General features: G+C 44.1%; 1 protein-coding gene across 1 annotated transcript in view; it reads left to right on the top strand.

The window, feature by feature from the left end:
* The window catches only part of tiam2a (TIAM Rac1 associated GEF 2a), a 62,904-nt gene that overhangs the window by 19,138 nt on the left and 24,368 nt on the right, over positions 1–19,398 (top strand). The window contains 14 exon segments of the mRNA XM_080513347.1: positions 6,170–6,346; positions 6,987–6,989; positions 6,991–7,014; positions 7,016–7,096; positions 7,200–7,220; positions 7,223–7,258; positions 7,260–7,280; positions 7,391–7,432; positions 7,434–7,482; positions 7,584–7,639; positions 7,641–7,706; positions 7,708–7,749; positions 7,751–7,805; positions 11,240–11,331. Of these exon segments, the coding sequence (XP_080369473.1) occupies positions 6,170–6,346; positions 6,987–6,989; positions 6,991–7,014; positions 7,016–7,096; positions 7,200–7,220; positions 7,223–7,258; positions 7,260–7,280; positions 7,391–7,432; positions 7,434–7,482; positions 7,584–7,639; positions 7,641–7,706; positions 7,708–7,749; positions 7,751–7,805; positions 11,240–11,331 (765 nt within the window).

Consider the following 19,398-nt stretch of genomic DNA (forward strand, 5'->3'; position numbering starts at 1 on the left):
TCAATGTGGCGAGTGTTATAACGGCCCCTATTAGGCCTCCAGAAAGGGAACAGGAAGTGGCTCAGAGAAACAATAATGGCGTTCATCGGGTGCGTGCTCTTATGTCACTTTAAATGCATTTAAGGGTCCAAAGCTCGCTCAGATTTGGGCGTGAATGTGGAAAACAGCTCATCGCTGGGATCCGTTTGGATTCCGGGAGGATTGGGACTCTTCAGGGCGAGAAGTGAGAATAGAGGGAGGTTAGCACAGCCGCATTGATTTTTGCCGACGCGTACAGTTCTTCATTTCAGTCTTGATGACTTTGCGCCTGTTGTACGACTCGGGTCTCAAATCCTTTGAATAACTCCAATAAGCAGGCATCAGCTTCTAATCCTTTGAAGTGAAGTCGCGTCAAGCGAAGGCTGTTTGCTCTGTGCACGTACGCTGGTGTGTACGTCGGCCTTGTTCTGTTGTCAGTGCGGTTACTGTTACTTTCCACACAATATTACCCAACCGAGGATGTGTTGACACGGAGGAGTTGTAATTCTCTTTCGCAGAAACGAAGGCAGTGTCACAATCTCTTTTGTATTATTAGACAAGTAGTAATAACGGATGTTTATAATGAACCTTAATAAATCCTTCAGTCTGGGATGAGTTGAAGGTTCATTATTCTAAAAGTTTTTTTTACTCCAAATCCAAACTTGTTAAGACTAAAAACTGATTCTTTATTCATTTGAGATTCTAAAAGACTGAGTCTATAAAGGAGATCCGGCTTCAGATTTGCCAGGTTTACAATAATTATTGTATTTCTGTGATGATTTCACCATTTCATGAACATGTGGTTGTTCTCAGCCTGCTGCGGTTTGTGATTCTGATTCATTTGTTCTTACGTGACATGTATTTTGACATGTATTTTGCTTTCTTCTTTTCTGGCAAGTAGGTTTTTACAATATACCTTTAACGATGTTGTCCCATCTCCATCAGAAACGTCCAGATGAGCAAAGGACATGATAAAATAAACTGAACTATATGTTTCCAGATGATTGTGATAGGAGCGAAGTTTGTCTCAGAACGATCATGGCTGAATGGTTCGCTGCACCCGCCCCACGAGATGTTTAGTCAGGAAATCCAATGAAGTGTGTTAATGTAGTGATTGAAATTGAAGTACCACACAGCTCTGATTGGCTGTAGGATGCTTTTACCACATAAAGAATAGGTTTTGTTATGTTGGCTCTTCCATAATTGCCTTCTTCTTAACTGTAGTACTCAATTCCAGTTGAGGAGGACTTGTCGTCCCACCTCTCTGTTGTCTCAGACCATCCCGATGAGCGGCAGTAGGTCGAAGCAGAAACAAACGCGTGCACGGTGCACCGGACCCGTCGGTGCTGCAGCTGCTCCGGCCTCCGCAGAGGTTAAGATTCACTCCGACTGGCAGAGTTTTGCTCCTCGAATCCTCCGTCCGCCCACTCCTCCCATCAGCAGCGGAGTGAGTCGATATGTTTTGACTGGCAGAAAAAAATTACACCGGAGCCTTCTTCTTCTTAAAGAAACAGTGATGAAGATTTATGTACTGGATCTTCTCGGTGTTGGGTTATCGTGGTGAATCACTGTCAAGTCTGACTGTCGCTGTTTGGATGATTTGCTGCCACAAGCTTTGTTCGGTGTCGTTTTTAATGCTGCTGATGTCAAGAACTGAACACATTCAACCAATAAACAAACTCCAGTAGTAGATAATGAAAACACAGTGACTCACGACAACACCTTGCGGTGTGAATTGGTATTATCAGATTTTAAACAATTGAATTTAACTTTATAAACAGATACGTCAAGGGTGGTGTCGATGTTTCCTTGCAACCTGGTGGCTATTGTAACACGGAATTTTGTCTTTTTGTTGAAACAGTCATTGCTCAGTCAGTCAATAGATGCAAATCACTGTTCATGAGTTGGCTTAATTTAGTGAGATTTGATTGTGTTATTTAACATAAACAATCATTTTAAATCACGTGACAGTTAACCCTTAAGCAACATAATCTACATAAAGACTTTCACAAGCCAGAAGACAAGACAAAGCACTACAAGTGTGAGACAAAAAAGGTATTAAGTGACCAATAATACACACATTAAACTATACAAATCAGTTAAATAATGTAAATACATCCACAATAGAATTTATCAGCTGTAAATATTTGCTAATTCTGCATGTAGTTACCTCAAACGTGCTTGAGTCTGTATATTTTGGAGTAGTGGTCTGGTGGTTGAGGGAAACAGCTCAATGAGTGTGAGCGTGTCCATTTGTGTTCAGCTTCATCATAATGTTTTGGAAAATGTGATTACCAGTAGACGGGGGTTTTGGATGTTTTCTAAGACATGATCGGAGGACACTCAGAATGTCTTCTGGAGCACATTTATGAGAATATAGTGAAGGCTTAGGACTGGGGTTCACTTCCTCTCCCGCCCGTTCTCCACAGAGACTGAAATACCACAAGTGCCCCCCTCTTCACTGGCTTGTGACCAGCACCCTATCACCTCTCATCCGTGACATACTGAACCCTCTTTCTGTGTCACCACCTCTCTCCACACTCTGCTGCCTTCAAATCCACACGCGCTGCTTTAATTCTCACAATCTGGCCTGTGCTGCTGGCAAGTCTGGGCGACCATTATTGTCACTTTATGTGTGCAAGGATGGGAAAAGCGTGTCATAATGGAAAGAAGAACCTCGGGCTGGATATCTGAGGAAAGAAAGAGTTCTGCCCTTTGAATAGATGTAATAGAGGGACAGTGGAAACTGGAAATGACCCATCACCTGATACTGAATGTTCATCTTATGCAACAGATGCTGAATATGGCAGTGGAATTACTGATTGTTTATTGGTGGAGGTTAATGAGAAGTTACCAATTAGATGAAGATGAATGCAAGACATCACCTTTGATTTACAGCTTTATTTTTTTATTGTTTTAGTTTACGCAAGTCATGATTGTGGGCATCTCTTGAAATAATACACTTTTGATTCACTATCGTTACGAAATAGTTTTTTAATCAGAAGTTATAAGATTAAGACCTTGTTTACACGACAGCATTTCAATGAAAACCAACCGTTTTTGTTTTGCATGTTTATTCAACAATATTTTGAATACTGTGTCTGTTTCCATGGCAACGGCAGGAACGCTGAAATCCATGAAGTTGGAGATTTTTTTTTTTATTAAGTTGTGTTTTCAGTGGCTCCAAGCACCATTGTTGTGTAAACAGACACCCAAAGCGCTATGAAAGTACGAACGTTTTTAACTGAAAATGCTGTTTAAACAGGGCCAAAGAATCAAGTAAAACCTAAAGCATAACAATTCCATTTTTTTCTTTTTTGCAGTATCATTTTGTAGTTTTGTTTCTATGCTTTCTATGTTTGTGTGAGTTTGTTGTATGGCATGATTTCAAGTTGGAAGCTTGTGTGTGTAGTGCCAACAATGTTAACATAGAAAGCTCGCTACATCTAATTGTCTTTGACTTTTTCACTGTATTCAATTCAAAGTTTGACAACTATTTTGTTTAACTTGCAGTATTAAGAGAGAAAATAAAATAAAAGTAACAGGTTTCCTTCACCGGTGTGGCTCCAGGCAGAGTTGTAATATTTATGTTGACTTTCGAACATCCTTTTTATTCCATGTTCCATCTTTAGAAGCTCCAGGGTGGAGGATGGCTCCACATAATTTCCACACTTGAGAGGAAAGACTGAAGTAAGGACTTGAATTTGGCTCACACAGAAATAGCGCGCTCACCGCACAGAGCAGCGGTTGAAGTCCAGCGCGTGTCTGGATCGTAGTGCTGGCGTTGGGCTGGTGGAACGTTGACCCGGCAACCATTCGAGCTTGCTGCTGACCATGAATGCGTGTACAGTGTTACTCAGCCTCTGCTCAAAGCCGAATCTCAGTTTTCCGGTCACGCCAGTGTTGCTTCAACACAAACAGAGCGGTTATGCAAACCGTTGCCATGACAGTTATTTTTTTGTTTGTCTGGTTTTTTTTTTAAGCATGACTTCACATCGCTTAAGGTGCAGGCGTAGAAGTGGTCCCTTGTGTTCCTTCTTCCCGACAGGTCAGGGAAAACACTCAAGTCAGAACATCGGTGGCTTTTATTATTTTGAAGTCGTGTTGCTTCTGAGGGACATTTGGGTGGAAAACTACTCAAATGTTTGTGTTTTATAAAGCCAGCACTGAGAACACTGGACATAAGTGTGTGTGTGTGTGTGTGTGTGTGTGTGTGTGTGTGTGTGTGTGTGTGTGTGTGTGTGTGTGTGGTGTGTGTGTGTGTGTGTGTGTGTGTGTGTGTGTGTGTGTGTGTGTGCGTGCGCGTGCGCGTGCGTGTGCGTGCGTGCGTGCGTGTGCGGCTGGCTACATGAGGCTCTGACTCACAGACTAGTCCCTTTAGGGCTTTTGTCTGGCAGGGAAAAGGTCTTTTCTTCCTCTTGAGGTGATTCATCAACGGCTTCGGAAAAGGACCAGAAAACTCACAGGCAGCAGACAGAAAGCTCCAAACCCTCTTCTGATTAGACTGCACTTAGATTTTAAGGCTGTAGAAACTGTCAAAAATTGTGCATTAAGTGAGTCCTTCTACCCGTTTTTAAGGACGTCTGCCATTCTTTTACTATTACTGTCTGTTGCAGCTCCATGCGACTTGTATGTGAGATCTTTATGTATATCAAGGATGATACACAATCGACATGCTACAAGTATGGCTTCACCATAAATGTCCTCAATAAACATGTTGCAAAGGACTGACTGCACTGAAAATAAACTATGTTCCCATTTACTAGTTCTAGTGCAAATTCAAAATGGCATAAATGTATGTCTCTCTCTCTTATATATTATAAGAAATGTTTTGATATTTGTAAATTATTAACAAATAAATGTACTCTTAACCAATTACAAAGTTTTAATGGATAATTATTTCATATCTGGTGGCAAATTATTCAAACTCAACACAAACGACACACTTTTGCTGTTCTGAGACACTGCTGGTGGGAACTGAAGATGTGATGGGGGGAATAAATGAAGAAACCCCCCACTATTGACAGCTAATGATTCCACAATAAACGGCAAAATAATTTCATAATAATTTCATCCACATAAAACAACAGATGATTGCAGCCGCACTGTGGAAGCCTTAAAACTATCTATGGGCATTTAACTATCAATCCACTTTCTGGAATTCTTGAATCTTTTACCATATCATAAACAGTCTATGGGTTATAGTCATGAGAAATACGGCAAATCCACACAATGGCGTCAGGATAGGAACATAACTGTTATCTTTGTGCACACGGGGATAACACAGTCTTAATTTTGTGATCCTGTAATGCACCTAAAACATCACTGATTCCCTCCCTGCTTATTCACTGAGGCAATTATCCGTCTTGGTCCCGTGTCCCAGTGTAACCGAGACTTCATGCTGTGAAAAGTGCTGCGTCATTGCTTTCTCCAGCCTGTGTGTTTGAGTGCAGCTTGGTGTGATTGAGCCTTTCCTCGTGATCCGGGGGCCTCAGTAATTGTGGCCTCCGGCTGCACTGCGGCGTCTCCCCACAGCCCCACATTGAAGCAGCGGTGCTTTTTTCCCTCTCCAGAGACACACAGTCGCAACCAAAACCCCACAAATGGCAGCCTGTGAGGTCGAGTAGTCCCTCCAACCTTAATACCCAGCTTCAACCTCACTGTTAATGCCACAAATAATGCAACACATAATTACCCACCGAGAGGTTGACTGATTTTGAAATAAATTGTCCCCATACTTCACTTAAAGCAAAGCTGGAGATCGGAGCCGATATCATCTTGGATGTCTAGACCTGGCAGGCCACGCTTGCCAATCCTCCCATGTACATGGTCATTATGATGCCGATTATATGGAGCAACTGCCGTCTATGTTGTCAAATGAATTTCTGAAAGGCTAATTGTATGACATCTCTGCTCCACGGCTTGATCCACGGCCAAGCATTTAGACTAATGGAACTCTATTGATTTGTGTGTGCCTCTACTTCAAGTCTCTCTCTCTCTCTCTCTCTCTCTCTCTCTCTCTCTCTCTCTCTCTCTCTCTCTCTCTCTCTCTCTCTCTCTCTCTCTTTCTCTTTCTCTTTCTCCCCCTCCCTTTTATTTGTTTACTCCTCCCTTTCCCATCTAATGTTTCCTTCTACACCCCCCCCCACAGCGTCTGGATGTGCTCACCAGTATCTACTCCATGTCGCCCCCTGAGGGTGGTGTCTGGGACAGCGTTGACACTGCCCCCGATGTGCTGATGTGTGTCCACATGCCAGACGGCCTGACAGTCCAAGTTCCCGTCAGGAGGGACCAGACAGCCGCCGACCTTCTCCTCACAGCCTGCAAGGTTGGATTTCAGGGAAATGATGACATGTCACAGCCTATGAGAGAACAATATTACTGACAGCTGTTGGGAGAGAGAAAAAAAAAAACCCAAAACAAAGGAGAAGTGAGGCAGCGTGTTCATTTAAATATAGATATCGACTGGAGTGTTGAAGTTTGTGATCAAATCAGTCACATGTGATTTCTTAAAATAAAAAAATTAAATGCGAGTATATAAATTTGAGCTTTCTGAGCGAAAAAAAACAACTTCTGAAGCTTTCACAGCACATCCAGTTGCATTATTCTCCCAGGAGATTAAAATAACACCTATTCAGTCTGACTCATAGTCCCCTAAGAGTGACGGCAGATAGATGGACACAGCACACACACACACACACACACACACAGCACACACACACACACACACACACACACACACACACACACACACGCACACACACTGCATGCGATCCTTTGGGAGAAAGCCTTTTTTGTTTGCTGCACCATTTCTCATCACCGAGTGTAAACTCTGAATAATTCACACCTCGACCACACGGCAGCTGTCAAGGCTGAGCGTCAGTGCATGAAATGTGCCCCGATGCTTTTTTTTTTTGTTGCACTGAAACATTGCGCCCTTAAACCCCCCCGCCTTCCCCCGTATTCAGATTGAAACAGCTGGATCCCGGCCTGCACAGCTAGCCTCCGACTGCACAGGAGAGCGGGACAGGACGTGGAGGTTCGATACTTGGCTGCTGGAGAGCTCCTGCACGGCGTGGTGAGGAGGACAAACATGCACAATTGCCGCTCCGGCAAACAGTTCCTCTTCATTATCTGCTCATTCTGTGAGGTGTATTGATTAGGTTCATATCGCCCTGCAGGTCAGCGATCAGCTGGAGGTATGGTACCGGTTAATGTGTTTATACTGCACATGAGCAGGACCGAGCGGTGTCGGAGACTTTGGTGAGTGAGTCTCATATGGTTGGATTAAAGGGGCAGCTGTATATGTAGGGGTCATATTTTACCTTAGTGTCTCTTCTGTAATCCCTTTCGTTGAACCTTTTCTCCCCAGGCTCTCGCTGTAACGGGACACACAGACAACCTGAGGAACAGCTAGGATCGTTGTCAGCGAAGTGCTTCCTGATGGGATTGCTTTTAACGAAGGTACAGCTCATCTGCTCACTTTTTAAAACCACTGGTGACGCATGGGAATCTCTGTGGCTGTTACCAATCCTCTCTTGAAATGACACGTCTGTGTCACTCAGGTCTGCGTCCAGGCGACGAGATCCTGGTGCTGAACGGTCGGTGCGTTTCGAGTCTGGGACCTGGCGTTGATTCAGGCGCTGTTCGCTGAAGAAACTCTGCACCTGAACCTGAGGCGGGATGGCTCCTCAATCACCCGCTCCGACCTCAGATCACATGGCGCCGCCACGCCAGTGCAAGCCAGGAGGTCCGCACCAAGCACCACCGAGCCAAGTCCTCCTCAGGTACTTCTATAGACCACATGCGCAGACCTTAGTGGGAATCTTGAAAACTTTTGGAAAACACAGACAAAGGGACAACAAAATGAGTCCTAGCATCAAGTCAAAAAGAAGAATAGCTGAAAAATAATAACATTTTAAATGCAACAGAAAAGTGAAGAAAATGAATAATGAACAAAGAAATTGTAAAAAACTGAAAGAAATTCAAAATAACTGAAAACAAGTTATCGACTCACTACTGCCACCTGATGCACAGAAGTGGCATTGATTAAATCTAATGTATTGCACCTTTAAAGTCCATGTAAAGCAGAAATGTATGTGGTTAGCCCAAGGGAAACGGATATCCAAATTAGTTCTCAAAATCCAAAGATTGCCAGAGGCTGTTCACTGTAGTGTTAAGGCTTCAAGTTATTTTGTAGCAGCAATGTAGCATCTGTCAGTTGTATGCTCAAAATGGAAGCTTAATCTTGTAGCATTATTTCTCACCTCAACTGTGTAAATAAGGGAGTCAGAAAACTTTTCTTTAGGAGATCAGTCCACTATATCAGAGACTTAGTTTGCAACTTCAGCATATGAACAAACTTGGTGTGACCACATTTAGTAGCAAGTGCTACGAATTTACACCTGACCTTGACAATCACAATTAAGATGGAAGTATTAAAACTTAATCGGGCTTTCATAGATGACCAGTTGATTTTATTGCTCTTTGTTTCTCTTGTGTGTGACAGATGATAAGCGACAGTCGCACACTAAAGCGAGAGCGCAGTGACTTGGCACACCCTATTACGCTGCACAAGTCTCGATACACAAGAAAGCATCAGCTTATCAATTTGAAATATTGTTTCATTCATCCATAAACCACCACATTGTTTTTCTACTTGTTATAATTTTTTCAAGTTGCAGTCAAACATGGTTTTTAAAGTCATTTTTCAGGCTATATTTTGCAGTTCCTGGTGATGGTCAGTTTTTTTACAACAGTAAAATAAGTGACGGGAAGGTTTGTCACCTCCACCACAAAGCAGCCACCACACTTACCGTTTCAGTTAATGTCTTCACTTCCCCAAAACAACCGCAGACTGGAAATTCGCACAAATAAAAAGAAACTCTATATGAAGTTTCACAGCTCTGCGTGTCCTGAAGCAGAGGAAAAGCTGAGGGGGGCGGGAGGCTCATTATCGCTGTGGATGTATCGTACGCTGTCAGCTCAGTTTAATCACACGGCCGACGTGCGCCGTCAGAGTCCGAACAGCGAGGGTCGGCCATGTCGTTGGACAAACACAGCTGATACCCGCGCTGGTAGAAACACAATTCCTTGTGCTGCTTGAGCTTTGACAGGGAAGGTAAGAAAGATTCTGGAGAAGATTTTCTGTGGCGACGTTAAGAATTTGATTTTGTCTTGTCCTGGCACGACTAAAGAGTTGTGGAAGTTATCATATTTTTTTAAATACAGTCAGAGTGATTCAATGTTGCCAGTTGGGAATCGTGGGCACCACAGAGTCTTACAATATTTTAAGGGAAATGACTGTTTGCCCCGCATAACTAAAATAAGAAGATTACTGTTGTGCGACAGTCAAAATAGCGGCACGATAGCGGATCAGATTCTGCACCACTGCACATCAACTCATTGCCGTTTTACACTAATGTAATTCCCCCATCTGTCCAGATTGAGCGTATCCAGCCAATCATGCTCGTTCTGCAATGATTCGAATGGAAACTTGTCACATGGGAACACATGACTCCACAAAGAGAACTGGGAAACTGCAGCAGGATTATTACATCCACACGTTCATGAAATGATAAAGTTATCATACATTCCTGCCTTTTTTTCAGGCATTTATGAATCATGTCAATGGCCGCACTCTTGGCCATATTGCCGTGAATTCAGATGGGGGATGAAGATCCATGCATGGCGTGCAGATTTGAGCACTTTGAATTTCGGATCTTAAACATATGTCTTTCATCTGATTGACGAATGGAGCAGCCGATCTCAGATCTCAGTCAGTCATTATCACTACAACTAGTAACACTACTACTTGTTTCCAATGGTAACTATTGAGCACCTTCTCGCATTGTTAAAGACGTGGAAAAAAAGTTGTATTCTCGATAGATTTCATCCGGTTTCTAGAGTTTATCAAAAAGTTCAAACTTGGCTTGAGGAGTTTGACTTGCTTGAAAAGTCAGTACATTTCTGCCCGGGTGCATATTCTGTTGTATAATTTTGGTAAACACAAATCCCAAAATATCCTCTCGATCGATTATTTAAACCAAATGCTCTTCAAAAGCAGCTTCATAAACTGAAGAAGTCTGAGCATAAACGTCTTGTTCAGCAACTTTCTCAGAACATCTGCTCACGATTTCCTTCTAAATATTTTTATGGCGAAGTGCCAAAGCGAAGCGTCCCTTTCAGACAATTTAAGTGTCATCTTAATTGTAGGCAATTCATTAACACTTCTCTCCACTATAGCCATAATTGAACACAAAGGGATTAATGACTTGAAGGCCTCATTACTGCAATTTGCTGTGATCAAAGCGACTGCAGTTTACGTCTCCATCTCTAGAGGGCGTTTGATCCCAGGCAGGCCCAAGGTAACAGGGGGAAATTAACACATGTCTGAAACAAATTACATGAAGACTTCAGGAAGACGTTCCTGGAAGGAAGGCGTCTGTCATCTGGCGCTCGTTCAGCCTGATGCATATGAATACAACACGTGAGCTGAGAGCAGATGACTGGGTCTCTTTGGAGAGCTGGAGCTATCAAACAATGTTGACAATGATTGCCAGATTTAAAGATGGAGAAGTTCATCTCGACGGGATGCCCAGAAGTTTTCTTCCTTTTGTTTCCTGCCTCCACATTGGCCTGCCTCCCAGGCTACAACCAGAAATAGTCTTTTCATGTGCCAACTGCTTGATAGTTTGTCCCCGGGACCTTGAAATTAATGAGAAATAGGCAGCCTGGAAACGATTATCTACTCATACCATCCTGTAAGGATGGTTCTTATGCAAATATACATTTTATTTAAAGGAATTTGAACTTATCTACAACATTCTGAGATAAGAGTCTTTAATTAGGACTGCAAGAGTGTCCTTTTTCTTTTTTGGGATGACTGAGTGCCCTGGCCATTTTAGTGTGTTGACATATTTAGTTCTGTGCGACAGGCGGGCGCCCACAATGGTTTTTAAACTATAACTAGGCATTATTGTTTGCGTTCTGTGGTTTCTCACGAGCCCGATGTGCTGTAGACGCCATTAATGGGGTGGAATGAGCTAAAGACACAAATCTCACACGGAGGCCCACTTTTCCTCCTCGTTGTTTTTTACTCGCTGTCTCACTCTCTCACTTCTCTCTCTCTCTCTGTTCTCTCTCTCTTCTCTCTCTCTCTCTCTCTCTCTCTCTCTCTCTCTCTCTCTCTCTCTCTCTCTGTCTCTATCTCTCTCTCCAGATGTGTGCACTGCAGCTGACGGCGGGTCGTTGTGCATAGGCCTGGAGGATGGTCACTCCCACTGCGCACACAGGCCAGTTCAACACAGCAAGGTAGGAGGAGCTACAGCGGCATAGAGTAGGAAAGTGTGTGTGTGTGTGTGTGTGTGTTTGACTTATGAGGATGTGCACAGTGTTATCGCTCCTTTTTCCTTGCAGGTCTGTGTTTGTGTGATTGAAAGTGCCTTGTCGTGCCTCCATACCCACTTGCAGCGGCAGCTGTGTGGCTGTCAGAGAGCAGACTGGGCACCAATCTTTAGCATTACTGTAATTAGGACACTCCATCATGGCCACTGGAATAAACACAGATTATTACTGTGCAGGACAGGAGGCAGACTAAGAGAGGAGGATGTGCACACACTTATTCTCATCTCCTCTCTCTCTCTCTCATCTCTCTCTCTCTCTCTCTCTCTCTCTCTCTCTCTCTCTCTCTCCCCCTCTTCCCCTCTCCCTCTCTCTCTGTGTCACACACACCATGTCAGCAAGCACGTCTGCTGAGGAAACTGTTCTCGGCTCACACAACCACATGTATCTCCCATTCAACACAAATAAGATCTGAGACGATCAGTGTTACCACTGTTATAAAAACTCCAGGACGTCACCAAGCACCTCGGAATCTGTGTCACCTCAGTTGGAAATATCCAGAAGTTTCAAAGTCATAAAACTGTCAAGACGTTACCGGATTGTAGCACGAGGAAGAAACTCGGCGAGAGACTTGTGAGAAAACTGGTGTGGATTGTGGAAAACACCACACACTGGACGTTAAGCAAGTTTCCAGCTGAGCTGGAGGAGTCTGCAGGGCTGCTTCCAGCCTGTACAACACTAAACCTGGTGGGGCTCAATAACAAAAGGCTGAGGTGGAAACTAAAGTAAAGCTCTACTGCATTTTTACCATTTAAACTGTCGGCAATGCGATTCTACAGTTACAGTCAATAAGTTTGTGTGAGTAGACGGGATAACATTGAAATATCCCAGAGCACTGCTCAGGTTCTTCACGCTTTTCAACAAATTGTACATTTACTAACCATCACCTGGGTCACCTCAGACACATTCCTAAGATTGCCAAGGACTGAGTGGGACAACAAAGAAAGACAAATGCTCGAATGTTGTTGTCTGAATGTGAAACTTTTCTGAAAATGAAAATGGAAAAAGAAAAACCTGATATTTCCACTCGAGTAAACATTGGATGAGGGTCAAGGCTAAAGTTTGTAAAAAGCACCAGAGATCACCTGCAGTTTTTATTTATTGTGGGATTTCTTTGGGTTAGTCTGGGATGTTTTGTGGATTCAGCGGATGGCTGAAGTGAGTAAGTTCATCACTGACCTTAGAGGTGACGTGGTGCCAGTGCAGTGAATGGATAACCAGTATGTTGGAGTTCTCAAGTTTCGGTGGGCTCTCGATGAGAAAGGTGCAATAATCCAGCTTGTAAAAGACAAATACTTCCTCTGTAACAGAACTATAAACACCGAAAACCAAAGCCGTGCTCATTAGAAATACAGTATATCTGATTTTTTGTAGAGGGCACAGCATGGTGGAGGTAACATCATGCTCTCAGTTGCAAACAAAAAAAAGAACAGGAATTGAAACTGAGAATTGAAACCGAGAGAATGTGTAAAATCCATGCAGAATCAAATCAAGACTTTCTACAGAACTGCACCCAAAAAACACTATAACTGCCACCTTTCATGTTTAGCAACTATATTACTGTTATAATATTGTGACAATGCAGGTTTGGTTAATTTGCCTTCTTGTGCGAAACGTATACGTTAAAGTGAGAAAGCCAGCAGTTTTTTTCCACTCATGCTGTGTACTCAAAGCCGTTGTGTTTTCTTAGTGAATATAATTAAAACTTGCACATTTTCCTGCGTTGTGACTGGTTGCTTTGCGCGTCATGTCTTTCATCCTGCTATATGCAGTTAATACCACTCTACTGTTTTATGCCGCTATAGAGAAAACTCGCCTTTCAGAAACGTGCCAATTAGTTGTCCCTCATGAACGGTGGCAGATTGCACCTATTTCTGTCCCATCGATAGACATCCGGTCAGGTGTTTGATATGTAAACCAACTTCACTGAAGTCATTAAAAGCAAGCGTGAGCCCAGCCCTTTGGGAATTACGCTTCTGCTGTGTGATAATGCAATACAGAAAAATGTGTGAGCTGGGGCCTCATTTATAAAACTGTGCGTAGGATTGACGTCAAAATTGGCGTACGCACGAAACACAGAAAGTGCGTACGCACAAAAATATCCTGATTTATAAAACAGTGCGCACGCACGTCCTACGCCGATTTCCTTTATAAATCACAATCCACTCTAAATGTGGCGCACCTGTGTGCGGGTCATACACGCCCATATTTGGCCATGAATATTCAGAGAAACGCCTCTCATGAATATGGATTCACGACTGACAGCATGCCGAAAGCAGCAAGGAAAGCCAAGAAGCGCAACTTCACCCAGTGTGAGGTGGAAGTTCTCGTCGGGGAGGTGGAGAAGAGGAAGGCGATATTATTTGGTGGACACAGTGTTGGGGTCACCAATGCCAAAAAGGCTCTAGAGTGGCAGCATGTGGCGGATGGTGTCAATGCTGTGGCCTCAGAAGGTCGGAGTGTGGCTGACGTGAAAAAAAAGTGGTCCGACATCAAAGTAGACACAAAAAAGCGCCTGGCGTCACACTGGCAGAGCGTCTGTGCCACGGGCGGGGGAACGGGCCATCCGGAGCTCACCCCGCTGGAGGAAACACTGGAGGGGATCATCGGGGAATCCCTCCTGAGTGGAGTGGTGACAGAGGTGGAGGGGGACACCCAGGCCCGCCCCTCCCTACACGCAGAACACGCGCTGTGCGTAGGGCCCCGCGATCCATGGGGGCCCCATTTTGCGCAAGTGAATTGAATTTCTCTCGGGATCAATAAAGTATCATCATTCTCTGCAAATGCGCAAAGGATGCGCGTGTATTTTCTCGAGAGGCACGTAGAGCACCGCCACCAAGTCATCCGAGGCAGGAGAGAGAGAGAGAGAGAGAGAGAGAGAGAGAGAGAGAGAGAGAGAGAGAGAGAGAGAGAGAGAGAGAGAGAGAGAGAGAGAGAGAGAGAGAGAGAGAGAGAGAGAGAGAGAGAGAGAGAGAGAGAGAGAGAGAGAGAGAGAGAGAGAGAGAGAGAGAGAGAGAGAGAGAGAGAGAGAGAGAGAGAGAGAGAGAGAGAGAGAGAGAGAGAGAGGAGAGAGAGAGAGAGAGAGAGAGAGAGAGAGAGAGAGAGAGAGAGAGAGAGAGAGAGAGAGAGAGAGAGAGAGAGAGTGAGAGAGAGAGAGAGAGAGAGAGAGAGAGAGAGAGAGAGAGAGAGAGAGAGAGAGAGAGAGAGAGAGAGAGAGAGAGCTTCCAAACGTCAATACGATTCAGGAGCTAGCAAAAGAAAGAAAAAGTCCAAACAAGAAGAGGCTCGTGCTTCACTTGAAGGTGGGATGTTGTTGAAATAAAAAAGATTGTTCCACTTTTGATCTATAAAGTTCTTGTTCCACTGTTGATAGAGGCTGTTCATTTGATTCGTTAGTAATTAAATTTATTATTATTATTCTCATTATTATTATTAATAGTAGTATAGTAGTAGTAGTAGTAGTAGTAGTATTATTAGTATTATTATGTTATTGGAAGGGGGGGCCCCAAAATAAAATCCTGCTTAGGGCCCCCACTTGGCCAGGGGCGGCCCTGGGGACACCGCCGCCTGCCCTTCAGGAGCCCGATGGTGCGCTCCACAATACTGCACGCCTGGCTGTGGCGCAGATTCTAGGTCCTCTCCTCTGCGCCTTGTGGGTGAGGAAAAGGGGTGAGCAGCCACCGCTTGAGGGGGTCTCCACTGTCGCCTGCAAGGTCGTGAACGGGTTAAACACTCCTACAAAATTGCAAGTCTCAGGATTTCCACATTAATTCTCCGTACCAAGAAGCCACCCATCACGTACAGCGCCGGCTCCAGTCTGCGCCCAACACTGCTATATGGGGCTATATGATATAGGATATTACACTGCATTCATATCAGTGTAAACATAATTTGCCCTACTGTTGTCTTACTACTGTCTTAATCATATGTTTCCCGTGTGCACTCCGGGGAGTATGTTTGTTTATTCATTGTAGAAATTTTATTTTTTACTATCCACTTCTTGCAAATAAACTGTCCATATATGAGAGGTCATATAACTATTTATTTTACCCGATCGGTTTCACACAGTTTCTCCCGTTTCTTTCTTCTGCATCGGTGGCGCAGTTTCTCCTTCCCCAGTTATGTGCGTACGCATGGGTCAGAGTTGGCGTGGAGGACCGCACATTTTCCCGTCAAGTTCTCTTTTTATAAATCCCACGGTTTGCGTAGAGAGTGGCGTACGCATTCTTTTGTGCGTACGCAACGTTTATAAATGAGGCCCCTGGTGTTTACTGGGAGCAGTTATGCATGTGTGTGTGTGTGGTCACTGCAAAAAGCTGTGTGTTAATGATGTGGATGTGGCTGCAAACCAAAAGGGAATAGATGTGTGCGTATTCATGCATATCCATCTTCTTCCTTTGCGCTAATATTTCTTTGTTATATTTAATGTCCCTTCACCGCCGTGTACTGTACTTGTTACAATAGCGAGGACGTGTTTGGCAAACTTGCTCGTTATGTAATGTGGGCTAAATGAAACGGGAGGAGACATTAGTGCTGTGTTGATTCCATTGTGGATTCATTGATAGTAAAACCCCATGCCAAATACCTAGGAAGCATTGTTAATTGCCATGGCCCCCATTTTTCTGAGTGGGAGAGTTGGGGGAGGCTGTTCGGTATTTGACCTGAGGTCAAGCAGGAGGTGGATTAGAGAGGACAACTTGCCTTTTACTCCTCTGTCTCTTCTGGCTCTATTCGTCTCCCTTTTTGTTTGCCCGGCGACACGAGTCAGTCCCACAGCGGTGGGATCTGCACTGCACCACTGCTGTTGCTGCTGCTGCTGCTGCTGCTGTTGCTCAGCTCCCTGCCGTTTGAGTTTTACCGAAGAACGATTTAAATAAAGGTGTGTATGTACGTGTGCGTGTGTCGGTGTCACTTACACTACTGTGTCATGTAGATCAGGACATAAAAGCTTCCATCAGGGAGAGTCAACCACTGTGAAGGCAATTTAAAATGAGTAAAAACACCGGTGAGGTATTGGTGCGACTGAATCTGATTTTTTTTTTTGCTGTTGTTGTCTGCACGCAGAGAGGGATTTAATCACTGCGCAGCCATCAGTTTGTTCTCCGGAGCGGGAAGAGAGAAATCGAGTCACCGGGTAGAAACATCTGCCGTGTATCTGCATATAAGTTCACACATGCGTGCACGTGGCATTATGAAAGTCAATAGAGATGGATGGAAAGGAAAGACTCGTTTCAAGTCTCCTGTCACACCTTGTAATCAGCCGCCTCACCAGACTGGCTGCCCTTTGATTAATTGGTCCGATGCATTCCAATTTGTGCTTATTACAGGGGAGAGATTGCTCTGTGTGTGTGTGTGTGTGTGTGTGTGTGTGTGTGTGTGTGTGTGTGTGTGTGTGTGCGTGTGCGTGTGCGTGCATTGCTAACAGTCGGGATGCTGCTTCTGATCCTTTGAGTTACCGAATGAAACATTTTGCTATAGAGTGCCACAACAATTGGTTCAACGCACTGTTGTTGTACCATTATGAGCTCCACCAATCGATGGCAGAAGTCAACTCAACTGGTCTCGGAGGTAAACCCCACCCCTGCCGCCCCCCGCTTGAATTGATCTGACATGGATCGCGTTGGTGTTGAGTAAGAGGACGTATGGAGGCAAAATCACAATGAGTTTAGCAAGCGGAAGGCTTGGAGATTTGTCAGCTGAGCTGGCAAGTCATCAACACACACACACACACACACACACAAACACACACACACACACACACCACACACACACACACACACACACACACACACAACACACACACACACACACACACACACACACACACACACACACACACACACACACACACACACACACACACACACACACACACACACACACACACACACACACACACACACACACGGTAGCAGACGAGGACACCAGACAGATGGACGGACAGGGGAAGTAATCTGACTTCACGACATGGCACCAGTCCCACCCGGGGAAATTCACACGTATACTAGTATCACCAGATGATCCTCGCAGGATTTACTCAAGATTTATGACATTGCTTGGAAATGAAGTTCCAATAACATGATGAGTAGAACATCTGAGATATTAACTGATGTCTTTTCGACTTATTCTAGTCATCCATTACTTAGGTTCACATCGCTGTGGAACCTGACTGGTCACCAGTCCTCAACAGGGCAAAACACACACACAGACTTACATTCATACCTGTGGAGCAATTAACTGTAAACCTTCAAAAGTTTTTCGACCATTAGAGGAAATTAGTGTAAAATTCTCCGTCTGTGAGATGACTAAAGGTTCAATCAATCAATCAAATGTAAACAACAACAACAACAACAACAACAACAACAACAACAACAACAACAACAACAACAACAACAACAACAACAAACATGTAAATTCCATACTGAAAAGGCCCAAAGTTGGAAATCAACCCATACGTTTTTTTTGCTGCTGGACAACAGCATGGCTCAATTGAAAAGAATGTGTTGGTAATAATGCAAATGTAACAAAATGTTATTGTTTCCAGCTTCTTGATGAAAACCTCTAGTCAATTTTCTCACTTTTGTTTACTTCAAGATTAAACGATTGCGTGAAAAAACAAGCAAACAAAAGTATTCAATACTGAAATTAGGTGGTTGCACCTCATATGAGTACATCATAGTTTACTTATTATTGAAAAAAAACCCATAATGGGGTGTAACAGCTACTCACTATTTAATTGAGAAAATATCTGTAGATTATTTTTGACGCCAGCCATTACACTCATAGAATCCTCCTGAATGCAATGCAGTACATGCAAACACACAGGAAAGCCTCGACCAAAAATGTAATCCTGAGCCGGCTTTGAGGTGAGAGCCCAGTTAACTCCTCTCATGATAAATAACTTGACTCACTCATCTCTATATTATTATTCTTTTTCTCCAAACAACTGTTGTACATTTATTGCATGGGAACGTAGACCGTCATCTCTCGTTTTAACGCAAAGGTTAAAACAGCAGACAGACATATTAAGCCTCTTTGCTAGGCCAGACACTTCGGTAAGAGCATTTAAATGGACTAATGAAGAGTACCGTGACTGGAGCCCCTCTCTGTCTGGCTGTCAGTACGAGGCGATTTGGTTTGATTCACTTGATTCGAGCACTGATGTTATTAGGCTTTGCCCGAGTGAAGTACTAAGCTTCTATATATACTAGACTGCGATATATGTGCTGGTCTTGCCTCTCTTCCCTCCCTGCTCTCAATCTTCCCTTTTTAGTCGTCTCAGCGGACGAGAGGCATCTGAGGTGTTTTAACACTTTTGAGAAATGTGTGAAGCGAAAGAGAAACTTTTCTGTCCGCTCTTATCATGAGGCCTCGACTTCAAAAAGATAAAGTACATGCCTACAGATATTAGTTGTATCTTCTTCTTCAAACATGATCCTGTCCTCCCCAGAGCTACTGCACTCCTCTCCCCTCCCCTCCCTAAACTTTAGAGAATCTTCTTTACCCAAAATGTGTGTATGTGTGTGTGTGTGTTTGTTACATGAGAGTTAGAGGGGGTAATTTGGATGTGTGTATATGTTCGTGCGTGTGTTATGACTAAGCCATCAGTCGCCATCTGGCTGTGAGCAGGCTAATAATCTGGGCTTAAAGTCATCAGTGCAGTTAATACTCGCCCCCTCTCATCAGTCCGATCCCCTGTAAACAAGTTGGAAAGACACACTCGGAGATTGGGAGAAAGACAAGACCAAAATGGATCCAGCATGACCCAAACCCGGATGGAATGACCACACAGGGGGTCCCCGCTGTGGCCATGGATGTAGCAATACCGATTGTAGCTCCACTGGGGAACGATGAAGATCCTGGCCCTTCCCTTTACCTCACCTCTCTATTAGAGCTCTTCATGTGGGACCAGTCTCCAGCCCAGACCCTGTGCTCCCTCCTGGCCATGTGCTGGTTCTGGCCGTCTGGCTTGAAGCC

This window comes from Blennius ocellaris, assembly GCF_963422515.1.
Source record: "Blennius ocellaris genome assembly, chromosome: 17".
Lineage (NCBI taxonomy): Eukaryota > Metazoa > Chordata > Actinopteri > Blenniiformes > Blenniidae > Blennius > Blennius ocellaris.